General features: G+C 50.2%; 1 protein-coding gene across 1 annotated transcript in view; it reads left to right on the top strand.

Moving 5' to 3' along the window:
• The first annotated feature begins 2,556 nt into the window (after positions 1-2,556).
• Positions 2,557-13,604, top strand: part of SLX9 (SLX9 ribosome biogenesis factor) — a 117,211-nt gene continuing 106,163 nt past the window's right edge. The window contains exon 1 of the mRNA XM_073306966.1: positions 2,557-2,739. Within this exon, the coding sequence (XP_073163067.1) occupies positions 2,611-2,739 (129 nt within the window). The 5' untranslated portion in view covers positions 2,557-2,610. The remainder of the gene's footprint in view (positions 2,740-13,604) is intronic.

A 13,604-nucleotide genomic window follows, 5' to 3' on the forward strand; every position in this document is an offset into this window, starting at 1 on the left:
GCTGGCAACGGGCTTTGTTGCAAGGATAGGTTCCTGGGTTAGTGGTTCTGTTGTGTGGTGTGTGGTTGTTGGTATTTGGTTCAAGTTGGGGGGCTGTCTGTAAGCAGGGACTGGCCTGTTTCCCAAGATCTGTGAGAGTGATGGGTCGTCCTTCAGGATAGGTTGTAAATCCTTGATGATTCGTTGGAGAGGTTTTAGTTGGGGGCTGAAGGTGACGGTTAGTGGCGTTCTGTTATTTTCTTTGTTGGGCCTGTCCAGTAGTAGGTAACTTCTGGGTACTCTTCTGGCTCTGTCAATCTGTTTCTTCACTTCAGTAGGTGGGTATTGTAGTTGTAAGAACGCTTGATAGAGATCTTATAGGTATTTGTCTCTGTCTGAGAGGTTGGAGCAAATGCGGTTGTATCATAGAGCTTGACTGTAGACAATGGATCGTGTGGTGTGGTCTGGATGAAAGCTGGAGGCATGTAAGTAGGCATAGCGGTCAATAGGTTTCTGGTATAGGGTGGTGTTTATGTGACCATCGCTTATTAGCACTGTAGTGTCCAGGAAGTGGATCTCTTGTGTGGACTGGTCCAGGCTGAGGTTGATGGTGGGATGGAAATTGTTGAAATCATGGTGGAATTCCTCAAGGGCTTCTTTTCCATGGGTCCAGATGATGAAGATGTCATCAATATAGCTCAAGTAGAGTAGGGGCATTAGGGGACGAGAGCTGAGGAAGCGTTGTTCTAAGTCGGCCATAAAAATGTTGGCATACTCTGAGGCCTTGCAGGTACCCAGGGCAGTGCCGCTGATTTGAAGGTATACATTGTCCCCAAACGTGAAACAGTTATGGGTGAGGACAAAGTCACAAAGTTCAGCCACCAGGTTAGCTGTTTTTGCTGTTAACAAACATGTTATCTCTGGAGACAAAAATCCAGAGTTTGAGAGCTGCAAAACTAACCACCTCTGATGGTATCTTCTAGACTAAGCACTGAGTCCCATTGGGTAGATAGAAAGATTAACCTAAATAATCTATGCAGAAGCCCCTGGACCTCTGTAGGATTGCGTCCCTAATCCATGAACTATTGGAGCTCATTTACAAAACTTTTCTTAAACATTACATGAATATATTGTTTCATACTATAGAATTAGAATTTATAATCCCTATTCCATGATGAGATATCTTTGAGCTATAATGTGTCTTAATTAAAACCATCTTTAACTTTTCTCCTCAAAGCATTTTATCAAAAAAATCTGATTTACATCAAAAAAAAATCTGTTTTGTTTTTTTTAAATTTTCTTTAGATCATTGATTTTTATCCACCCTGGTGCAGATCCAGCAGAGGGAGTCATCATCAAGTGTTACATGCAGTCCTGCTGTGGGGAGATAGGCCGGCAGATACTTGGCAGTGGAAGACCCAAAGAAAAGCAGAAGAAATATATTTTGTGAGGTTGCATCCCCTAGTTCCGGAGGGGGAAGATAAGAAGCTGTTCATTTCACCCTCACACATACCTAGATACAGATATCCAGTGGGCTGGGTATTTATGCCTTTTGTCTGTTCTGTAAATTGGTTCATTACACCCTGAAACACATGCTTAGATTGCAGTAGAACAAACCCTTACAGCCTTCTGGCTAAGTGTTCACTCTTATTTGTCAACAGCTAAAACAAAATGCCCCTCTCTTCATAAGGGGAAGGGAGATAACTTGCACTAACATTAATGGGGGAAAGTATTTTTGGTGAGAGTCCTAAGATTCACTGAAAATGGACCCCTGAACGAAGGTCTAAATTGGAGAGAAAAACAGGTATTTCACAGAGGCTCATTCCATCACATCTCTTACCATTGGTGCTCCATATTCCATCTTTATCTATGAAACAACAAGCTGCCAAGTAAATTCGCCGGGGGCGGGCAAACTAAGAACAAATGTGTTTTGATTTGACAGCTGTATAAGTGTTTCTGCTTTCCCAATTCCCTGGAGAGAGAAAGAGCACAGAAATATGTTTCTAAAAAAAGAAATGTAGCTTTTTCTCTGTTAGCAGTAAGTGTATTTTGTCTAATTCTATAAGGTTATTTCCGCCTCCCCCTACTCCCGGAGCACCAGGTTGGTCTATACCTGGTGTTGGTTTAATTGCTGTGAGGCTCCTGGCCCAGGGCCCCTGTGATCAACGTGTTTAGGCTCAGGAAGGAGTTTTTCCCTGGGGGTGGGGGATATAGGCAGGAATTATTTTATGGGAACGGGGCTGCATTTTCTCCGCCCCACCATCCTTGCCAGCAACCAGCTCCTCGCAGCAGCCTGCCCTGGCACCTCTCCGGAGAGCGGCTACAACCTGCAGCCGCCAATCAGTCACTGGCATTTCACCTGGCACCATTAGGCTTCAGAGTTAACAGCGGCTGGCGCTGTTCTGCGCAGCGGCTCCAGCCCGGGCGCGGCCCGCAAAGCTGGAAGCGGGCAACACCCAGCGCCCCAGGCCGGGCCGCTCGGGTCCGACCCGGGACCGGCCCCGGCCCATCGCCAGGCGGGAGCACCCGGGCCCCGCCCGGCCCTTGCGGGGGGCGGAACGCTCTGTGCGGCGCCGCGTTCCGGGGAGGGCCATAGCCGCCGCACACGCGCCGAGCCCCGGCAGCCCGGCCATGGTGGGGAAAGCGAAGCGTCCGAGGCTGCACCAGGCGGCCCCGAGGCCGAGGGGCCCGCGGGACCCGGAGCCGGGCGGCCACGATGGAGCGGGCGGGACCAGCGGCTGGAGGGCGGAGCCCGGAAAGGTAAAAGGGGTGCACCGGGCGATACCATCTCGTGTGCGGGGAGGGGGGCAGAGCCTGACGGGCGGTACCATCCCGCATGAGGAGCGGGAGGAGGTACTAGTGCGTGGCCGTGCCATGTGCTCTGCTGGGGGGGCGGGCTGCGCCAGCAGCGGAGGGGTGGGCTGTACCATGGCAGCGGACCGGGGGATGCCGGCGGCGGCGGTGGGGGTCAGGGAGGGGCGGGCTGCGCCATGGGGGCGGGGGCGGGGGTCGGGGAGGGGCGGGCTGCCCCATGGGGGCGGGGGCGGGATGGGGGTCGGGGAGGGGCGGGCTGCCCCATGGGGGCGGGGGCGGGGGGCGGGGCGGGTTGCCCCATGCCGGGGGGCGGGGTGGGGATGGGGGTCGGGGAGGGGCGGGCTGCGCCATGGGGGCGGGGCGGGCTGCCCCATGCCGGTGGGGGTCGGGGAGGGGCGGGCTGCGCCATAGGGGCGGTGGGGGTCGGGGAGGGGCGGGCTGCCTCATGGGGGCGGGGGTCGGGGCGGGTTGCCCCATGCCGGGGGGGGGTGGGGATGGGGGTCGGGGAGGCGCGGGCAGCCCCATGCCGGCGGGGGTGTGGGTTGGGGCGGGGCGGGCTGCCCCATGCCGGGGGTGGGGGTTGGGTTGGGGAGAGGCGGGCTGCCCCATGCCGGTGGGGGTGGGGGTTGGGGAGAGGCGGGCTGACCCATGCCAGCGGGGGTGGGGGTCGGGGAGGGGCGGGGGAGGCTGCGCCATGGGGGCGGGGCGGGCTGCCCCATGCCGGGGGGCGGGCTGCTCCATACTGGCGGGGGTCAGGGAGGGGCGGGCTGCCCCATGCCGGCGGAGGGGTGCTACGTGGGGCGGCCGAGCCGGGGGGGGGTGGTCTGGCGGGCCATGTACAGTGCCAACGTAGCTCTCGCGCTGGATGAGGGCATTCCCGTGCTCGTGGCTGCTCTGGACGCCTGCTGGGTCTCTGGCGCGTGCAGCCCTTTGCCGACAGCCCGTGTGAGCTGTGGGGCCTGGCAGGGCCCACGCTGGCAGCAAGGCAGCCTTTGTGTCCCAGCACCCTGCAGCGGGAGACCCAGGTGTCGGCTGCTGGGCCTGGCCTCACGTCCTGCCACCACGTGGGAGCCCCCTGCGCCTGCCTCAGCCCGTGTCCTTCGCTGTCCGTTGTCTGGCCTGTTCGTGGCCTGTCCTCCTTGCTGGAGCCTTCGCCGCTCTGGCCATCTCATCTCCTTCCCAAAGGCTGCTGCTCGGCCCAGGTCCGTGGCCTGCGTGTGATCACCTCTCTCCTCCACATCCCGCCTCCTTCAAGTCAGGCTCAAATGCCTGGTCTTCCCTGCAACATTCAGCCATGCCCTTCCTTGCAAGTCCAACCTCTGCTCTTCTCATAACACTGACCCTGATCCCCTCATTTTCCTGCAGGCACCTCTGCTTTCTCCTGTCCCTGTCCATCAGAACTTGTAAACCCGCCCCATCCTCACTTAAATCTCTCAATTATTCAAATTCAATTAAAATTCAATTAAATTGAAACATGCTTTTCCCTTCATCCCTACACATGGTTCCTGTTGGCACCAGTTACGTTGGTGGCCACCAGAGACTCCAGTCTTCCATTCTGTGGCCAACACGCTGCTCCTTGTTTATGTGTCTTTTTACCTGCCTGCTGCTGTTTAAATGCTGGGTTGTGAGCTCTCAGGAGAACTCTTGTCACATTCTGGGAGAAGCAGGAAAGACAATCCAGGGTGATTGGGCGACACTGGGAGGTCTATAGTGACTGAAGGGGGTTTTAGCCCACGAAAGCTTATGCCCAAATAAATTTGTTAGTCTCTAAGGTGCCACAAGGACGCCTCGTTTTTGTTTGTTTGCTTTATAGTTGATCACTGACCTGATGCGATAGTGGAGTGTCTAGGAAAAGGGTGTAAAAGCTTTTGATTTAAGGGATTATGTAAGGTATTAGTCTCAGCCTTGTTCAGAGAAGTAACAAAAAGTACTCCGTTTGAGTATCTGTTGTTGAGTGTTTATTGCATTTGGCACTTTTAATCTTTAAAGTTGTTTACAAACATTTTGGAACATCCCCATGAGATACTCCAGGAAAATACTTTTATTCCTATCTCCGTGAATGAGAAAATGAGACAACAAGGCCTGGGATGCGGGGCACTTGCAGGCTTAAGCTAGTGGAAATGGTGGATTCTCTGTAACTTGAAGTCTTTAAACCATGGTTTGAGGACTTCAGTAACTCAGCCAGAGGTTAGGGGTCTGTTACAGGAGTGGGAGGGTGAGGTTCTGAGGCACATTCAGGTATTGTTTCAACAAACAGAGAAACTGATGAGATTGGATCTGTTTTTCAAACCCTGTGTTTAAATATTCTTGAATGGCAGAGACGTATGCATGGCTTATATTTTTTGTGTGTTTTTGCAAACTGGTTTCTTGTACTTCTTGTTGATCATGTTTGAAAGCTCACAGTCAGGGCTTGTCTTCACTACAGCTGCTGGTCGATTTAAGCTACACAATTTGAGTTATGTTAGCAGCGTAACTCAAGTTGACGTAGCTTGGATCTACTTACCACGGGGTCCACAGTACGCTGTTTACGGGGGATGCTCTCCCACCAGCACTGCTTCTGTCTCTTGTTAAGGTGGAGTACAGAAATTGATGGGAGACTGCTCTCCCATTAATTGAGCGTGTCTTCACTAGACCTGCATCGGTTGCAGCAGCGCCGATTTAGCTCCGTAGTGAAGACAAGCCCTTAGAGTAAGAATCTGAGATATGGAACAGAGAGACTAGCTGAGATGTTACATAAATCTTAGTTGCTTACAAGTCCATCTGGCCTGCATTGCTGCTTTGTGAAAGGTGTCTGAGATGTTGACTGTGAGATATTGGTAGATGGAGGAGAGTGAGAAGCTACAGGGTTCCTGCACCACTGAAGGCACTGTGAATTGCTTTCTATTCATTAGTATTCTTAAGAGCATTTCTGTAGAAGACACTGGAGCACAACCAAAAAGATTTTTCTCGCCAGCAGGGCTTTGCAGATGAACAGTGGGCAAGATCAAATGCCCTTACTTTTGTCCTATCTGAGGTAAGCAGAATTGGAATTTTGTCCCAAAGGAAAACAGATGAGCTCGTAAGGAAAATAGCACTAGCAGGATGTTGGGTTTAGGGATGGAAGAAGCTTGAAAATTTCATTTGATCTTCAGACCTCTTAAACCAAACTTCAGACTCGTTCATAAGAGCGGCCAGACTGGGTCAGACCAAAGGTCCATCTAGCCCAGTGTCCTGTCTTCTGACAATGGCCAGGGCCAGGTGCCCCAGAGGAAATGACCAGAACAGGGAATCATCAAGTGATCCATCCCCTGTCGCCCATTCCCAGCTTCAAACCTCTTGCACAGGTGGTCACTAATGGAGCATTCTGCATGGCCAGGAGCCCAGCTTGAAGCATCTGGGCCCTGGTTTTCAGAAGTGTTGAGCTCTCACCCGAACTCATTAGAACAGGTTTCAGAGGAGCAGCCGTGTCAGTCTGTATTCGCAAAAAGAAAAGGAGGACTTGTGGCACCTTAGAGACTAACATTTATTTGAGCATAAATTTATTTGACACATCCGATGAAGTGAGCTGTAGCTCATGAAAGCTTATGCTCAAATAAATTGATTAGTTTCTAAGGTGCCACAAGTCCTCCTTTTCTTCATTAGAACAGGGGTTCCCAAACTTGTTGCTGGCATAACCCCATTTTAATGCATATTTCCACCTGGGACCCCAGACAGCACAGAGGACGCCATTTTGAAGAGCGAAATGGTGTTCTCCGCACAGTGTGACCTTGCATGCACCGGAATGTGAGGTCACACCGCAAGGAGGATGCCATTTTGCTGTTTAGAAGGCATCCTCTGCACCCTGTGACCTCATGCGTATGGTGTATGTGAGCTCATGCTGTGCAGAGGATGCCATTTTGTAGAGGAAAATAGCATCCTCCCTGAATAGTGACCTCACACACATTGTACATGCGAGGTCACTCTGTGCAGAGCAAAATGGCGTCTTCTGCACAGTAGGGATCGCCGTGCAGAGGTCATGACCCACTCTTTGGGAACCGCTCCATTAGAAGTTGTGGTTGCTTAGCACCTCCGGCAGCCTGGCAGGGCCACTGGCTCTCGGTGGCCTTTCTGTTTGTTTCCCTCTATATTTACCCACTGGGCTCATTGGGCTGTTTAATTTCTGTGCCCTGCTTTGAATGTAGACAGGCTACAAAAATGCCCAGTGTGCTGAAAAATTAAGGGTGCCTGATCCCTGAGGGACCTGAAGTTTATGGTCACTTGTGGATTTTGGCTTTAAATTTCCCAGTCAGTTCCCCTGGTTTAAAAACCCTCACCATTTCACAGGAATGTTGTGCAGATAATTCATTATTGTTTGTGAGGCTTGGGTGATACAGCAGTCAGCACCATAGAGTTCGCAAGGAAATTAATAATTCTGTGTTCGGTCCAGGGTTTGGTTGGTGTGCAGTGAGTGAAGCAGGAACCACACTCTGAGAGATGAGGATAAAAACAAATATTGAACAGATGCCTCTTATCCTGTGAGCCCATCCACCCAGTGCACTGAATGAGGCAGGGGTCCTCTGGAAAAGATAGTATTCGATCATGTAATTAAAGACTGTATCACAATGCACATGCACAAGGGCACTAAATTAAAGATTGCACCATCAGCATTAACTTTAGCTTTCCTAATGTTGGGGACACTGGGGCATGGCCACTAGGTAACTTAAGGGGATGGAAAACCATGAGTGTTAATAAAGCTTTTTTGCACTAGGCCCAGGTGTTTTTGGCCCCCCACACTGGGTAACAAACCACTCAAGCTGTTGTTCAGCCTCTCGGCACTGGGTGCCAGCAACACTAACTTTTGTGTGCTTGGCTTTTCAACTTACAACTGCGTTCAAAGAATGTTGTTTATTTGTCTGTCACTAGACTCTAGCCAACAGACAATGAACCGTTCTATCAAATTCTTCCAAGCAATGCAGGCAATGTTCATGCATCAGTGATGTGAAAGAGCCTAAGAAGGAGTGTCACATGTACAATAAGAGAGTGAATTTTAGGGCTCTCCTCTCTTTCTTTGGCTCTTATTACCATATCCTGGTGTAGCTGAAAGAGAAATTTTCTGTTAAAATCTGTCTTGGTCTCTCCCTCTGTGTTAATAACACAACAACTCTCATGTGCAGTGATCGTGACTGTGTGTTTAATGTGTACGTGCAGGGAGGAGTTCGTCTGTCATCTTCCACCCTCTGCCATCTCCTCTTCGCCCACACCTTGTTGCCTGCGTGAGTCACAGGACTATTTTTCACTGAAGGAGTGTAATTTGTGGTGCAGGTGCAGTTAATGGTTTGGCGCCTGCTAAACCAAATCTGAGTAATCTCTTTTTCAGACTTCTTAAATATGCTAATATTTAAAAAAAAAAAAACAAGCAAGGTGCAAAATTCTACATTTCTGTGACTGTTCCTTATGTAGTACCATAATCATAGAATATCAGGGTTGGAAGGGACCTCAGGAGGTCATCTAGTCCAACCCCCTGCTCAAAAGCAGGACCCATACCCAATTAAATCATCCCAGCCAGGGCTTTGTCAAGCCTGACCTTAAAAACGTCTAAGGAAGGAGATTCCACCACCTCCCTAGGCAACGCATTCCAGTGTTTCACCACCCTCCTAGTGAAATAGTGTTTCCTAATATCCAACCTAAACCTCCCCCACTGCAACTTGAGACCATTACTCCTTGTCCTGTCCTCTTCCACCACTGAGAATAGTCTAGAACCATCCTCTCTGGAACCACCTCTCAGGTAGTTGAAAGCAGCTATCAAATCCCCCTTCATTCTTCCCTTCGGCAGACTAAACAATCCCAGTTCCCTCCGCCTCTCCTCATAAGTCATGTGTTCCAGACCCCTAATCATTTTCGTTGCCCTTCGCTGGACTCTCTCCAATTTATCCACATCCTCCTTATAGTGTGGGGCCCAAAACTGGACACAGTACTCCAGATGAGGCCTCACCAATGTCGAATAGAGGGGGACGATCATATCCCTCGATCTGCTCGCTATGCCCTACTTATACATCCCAAAATGCCATTGGCTTTCTTGGCAACAAGGGCACACTGCTGACTCATATCCAGCTTCTCGTCCACTGTCACCCCTAGGTCCTTTTCTGCAGAACTGCTGCCTAGCCATTCGGTCCCTAGTCTGTAGCTGTGCATTGGGTTCTTCCGTCCTAAGTGCAGGACCCTGCACTTATCCTTATTGAACCTCATCAGATTTCTTTTGGCCCAATCCTCCAATTTGTCTAGGTCCCTCTGTATCCTATCCCTGCCCTCCAGCGTATCTACCACTCCTCCCAGTTTAGTATCATCCGCAAATTTGCTGAGAGTGCAATCCACACCATCCTCCAGATCATTTATGAAGATATTGAACAAAACCGGCCCCAGGACCGACTCCTGGGGCACTCCACTTGACACCGGCTGCCAACTAGACATGGAGCCATTGATCACTACCCGTTGAGCCCGACAATCGAGCCAATTTTCTACCCACCATATAGTGCATTCATCCAGCCCATACTTCTTTAACTTGCTGACAAGAATACTGTGGGAGACCGTGTCAAAAGCTTTGCTAAAGTCAAGAAACAATACATCCACTGCTTTCCCTTCATCCACAGAACCAGTAATCTCATCATAGAAGGCGATTAGGTTAGTCAGGCATGACCTTCCCTTGGTGAATCCATACTGACTGTTCCTGATCACTTTCCTCTCATGTAAGCGCTTCAGGATTGATTCTTTGAGGACCTGCTCCAAGATTTTTCCGGGGACTGAAGTGAGGCTGACTGGCCTGTAGTTCCCAGGATTCTCCTTCTTCCCTTTTTTAAAGATTGGCACTACATTAGCCTTTTTCCAGTCATCCGGGACTTCCCCCGTTCGCCACGAGTTTTCAAAGATAATGGCCAATGGCTCTGCAATCACAGCCGCCAGTTCCTTTAGCACTCTTGGATGCAACTCCTCCGGCCCCATGGACTTGTGCACGTCCAGCTTTTCTAAATAGTCCCTAACCACCTCTTTCTCCACAGAGGGCTGGCCATCTATTCCCCATGTTGTGATGCCCAGCGCAGCAGTCTGGGAGCTGACCTTGTTTGTGAAGAGAGAGGCAAAAAAAGCATTGAGTACATTAGCTTTTTCCACATCCTCTGTCACTAGGTTTCCTCCCTCATTCAGTAAGGGGCCCACACTTTCCTTGGCTTTCTTCTTGTTGCCAACATACCTGAAGAAACCCTTCTTGTTACTCTTGACATCTCTTGCTAGCTGCAGCTCCAGGTGCGATTTGGCCCTCCTGATTTCATTCCTACATGCCCGAGCAATATTTTTATACTCTTCCCTGGTCATATGTCCAACCTTCCACTTCTTGTAAGCTTCTTTTTTATGCTTAAGATCCGCTAGGATTTCACTATTAAGCCAAGTTGGTCGCCTGCCATATTTACTATTCTTTCGACACATCAGGATGGTTTGTCCCTGTAACCTCAACAGGGATTCCTTGAAATACAGCCAGCTCTCCTGGACTCCTTTCCCCTTCATGTTAGTGCCCCAGGGGATCCTACCCATCCGTTCCCTGAGGGAGTCGAAGTCTGCTTTTCTTTAGTCCAGGGTCCGTATCCTGCTGCTTACCTTTCTTCCCTGTGTCAGGATCCTGAACTCAACCAACTCATGGTCACTGCCTCCCAGATTCCCATCCACTTTTGCTTCCCCTACTAATTCTTCCCGGTTTGTGAGCAGCAGGTCAAGAAAAGCTCCCCCCCTAGTTGGCTCCTGTAGCACTTGCACCAGGAAATTGTCCCCTACGCTTTCCAAAAACTTCCTGGATTGTCTATGCACCGCTGTATTGCTCTCCCAGCAGATATCAGGATGATTAAAGTCACCCATGAGAACCAGGGCGTGCGATCTAGTAGCTTCGGCGAGCTGCCAGAAGAAAGCCTCATCCACCTCATCCCCCTGGTCCGGTGGTCTATAGGAGACTCCCACCACAACATCACTCTTGTTGCTCACACTTCTAAACTTAATCCAGAGACACTCAGGTTTTTCTGCAGTTTCGTACCGGAGCTCTGAACAGTCATACTGCTCCCTTACATACAGTGCTACTCCCCCACCTTTTCTGCCCTGCCTGTCCTTCCTGAACAGTTTATAACCATCCAGGACAGTACTCCAGTCATGTGAGTTATCCCACCAAGTCTCTGTTATTCCAATCACGTCATAATTCCTTGACATCACCAGGACCTCCAGTTCTCCCTGCTTGTTTCCAAGGCTTTGTGCATTCGTATATAAGCACTTGAGATAACCTGCTGATTGCCCCTCATTCTCAGTAGGCAGGAGCCCTCCCCTCACAGACATTCCTATCTGTGCTTCCTCCCGGTATCCCGCTTTCCCACTTACCTCAGGGCTTTGGTCTCCTTCCCCCGGTGAACCTAGTTTAAAGCCCTCCTCACTAGGTTAGCCAGCCTGCTCGCAAAGATGCTCTTCCCTCTTTTCGTAAGGTGGAGCTCGTCTCTGTCCAGCACTCCTCCTTCATGGAACACCATCCCATGGTTAAAGAATCCAAAGCCTTCTCTCCGACACCACCTGCGTAGCCATTCGTTGACTTCCACGATTCGACGGTCCCTACCCAGGCCTTTTCCTTCCACGGGGAGGATGGACGAGAACACCACTTGCGCCTCAAACTCCTTTATCCTTCTTCCCAGAGCCACGTAGTCCGCAGTGATCCGCTCATGGTCATTCTTGGCAGTATCATTGGTGCCCACGTGGAGAAGCAGGAAGGGGTAGCGATCCGAGGGCTTGATGCGTCTCGGCAGTCTCTCCGTCACATCGCGAATCTTAGCCTCCGGCAAGCAGCAGACTTCTCGGTTTTCCCGGTCAGGGCGGCAGATAGATGACTCAGTCCCCCGGAGTAGAGAGTCCCCGACCACCACCACCCGCCTCCTTCTCTTGGGAGTGGTGGTCGTGGAACCCCCCATCTCAGGACAGCGCATCTCATGCCTTCCAACCAGCAGAGTCTCCTTCTGCTTTCTCCCCCCAGACATATCATCTGGTCCACTCTCCGCAACGGTACCTGTGGAGAGAACATGAAAGCGGTTAGTTACCTGTGTCTGTGTTACTGGAACCCGGACATTCCCCCTTCTTCTTCTGGAGGTCACATGTTGCCAAGCTTCTTCACTGGCCTCTTGGCTCCGCTGTGCAACCTGCTCTAAATCTTTAGAGCTTTGTGCCCGTAGAAGCCTATCCTGACTTTTGTCCAGAAAATTAACATAACATCACTGTATCCCGGAGTGGGCAAACTTTTTGGCTCAAGGGCCATATCGGGGAATAGAAATTGTATGGCGGGCCATGAATGCTCACAAAATTGGAGTGGGGATGCAGGTTCCAGGGTTGGGCTGGGGATGAGGAGTTTGGGGTGTAGGAGGGTGCTCCAGGCTGGGGCCGAGGGGTTCGGAGGGCGGGAGGGGGATGAGGGCTGGGGCATGGGGATTGGGGCTTGTGGAGAGGCTCGGGGTGCAGGCTCCGAGTGGCGTTTACCTCAAGCAGCTCGTGGATGCAGTGGCATGTCCCTTCTCCGGCTCCTACATGGAGGTGCAGCCAGGCAGCTCTGTGTGCTGCAGCATCCGCAAGCACTGCCCTCGCAGCTCCCATTGGAGAGCTGGAGGGGGCCATTGTAGCACGTAGTAGTTGGAGCGGGGCTGTGCCGACCCCTGCTATATCTCCTTGTTTAACTGAGGACATGTGCCCTGCAGAACAATCAGAAGTCTGGAATAACGGAACTATGCTGCATGAAGTTCCCTCGTTTTCTTTTCACCCCCACATTTATTGAATGTGAGCTAGAACATTGCTGGAAGATTGTTATGGAAACAGTTAAGAGAGCAACAATGAAAATGTGGCTTTCAGAGGCCAAATTTTCACGCTTTTCCCTACAATCATGAGGGCTAGAAACTTAGCTTCTTTTTACAAAATGAAAGCTGAGATTCTCAAAATCACATGATTCCAGTAGCTGGGGCTTTAAATATTATGAGACTTATAGTACTGAAGAGTTGGGAACAGTGAAGGTCTCTACAGAGAAATAGCTATCCTTCTCTCTGATCTGTGCTCTCATGTCTAGATGGAGTCTTTTGACAACACACCATTAAGAAGGAACTTGCACTTCCTTCATTATATTGAAATAGTGTCTTTTTTTAAATGTCTGTGATGTAGCCCAGGGTATAGTCTGGACTGTTGAATTGCTGTGTCCCTTTAATTTTCCAGCCCAGAGTGCCTTTTACACTGCTCTGCAGTGAAAAGCCACCAACATGTAAAGTCACTTCCAGCCAAGTTACATGAATGCTCTTCCAGCCACTCATGAACTACATATAGGGCGCTACCTGCAAATTCTTGGTCCCAGCCTTGCGCCCAAGAAATGTACATCTTGCACTGTCCAGCACACTACTGAACAATGCAAGCTCGTTAATAGCTCGTCACTTCATCAGAGGAAATGATTATGCACCAGCCTTTGTTAACATGAGTAGAGATTCCCCAAACACTTCAAGCAAAACACACTGGTTTAGATAAAACAAATTTATTAACTAAGGGAAGATAGATTCTAAGTGATAAGACATAAAGGTCAGAATTGGTTACAAAAGAAATAAAACATAAACACGCAAGCTATTTCCTAAGCTTTACCAAGGTGAATTGTTCTAAAAGCAAAATAGTTTTTCTCACTCAAAAGCTTTCAGCAGTCTGTACTGGCTGGAAATCCTCAACCATGATAGCGACGTTAACAAGGCCAGCTTACTATAAAGAACTCAAAGAAGACCCCACACCACACTTTACCCAGGAGTTTAAGGATATCATCTAAT

The sequence above is a fragment of the Lepidochelys kempii genome, chromosome 11, assembly GCF_965140265.1.
Source record: "Lepidochelys kempii isolate rLepKem1 chromosome 11, rLepKem1.hap2, whole genome shotgun sequence".
Classification (NCBI taxonomy): Eukaryota; Metazoa; Chordata; order Testudines; family Cheloniidae; genus Lepidochelys; species Lepidochelys kempii.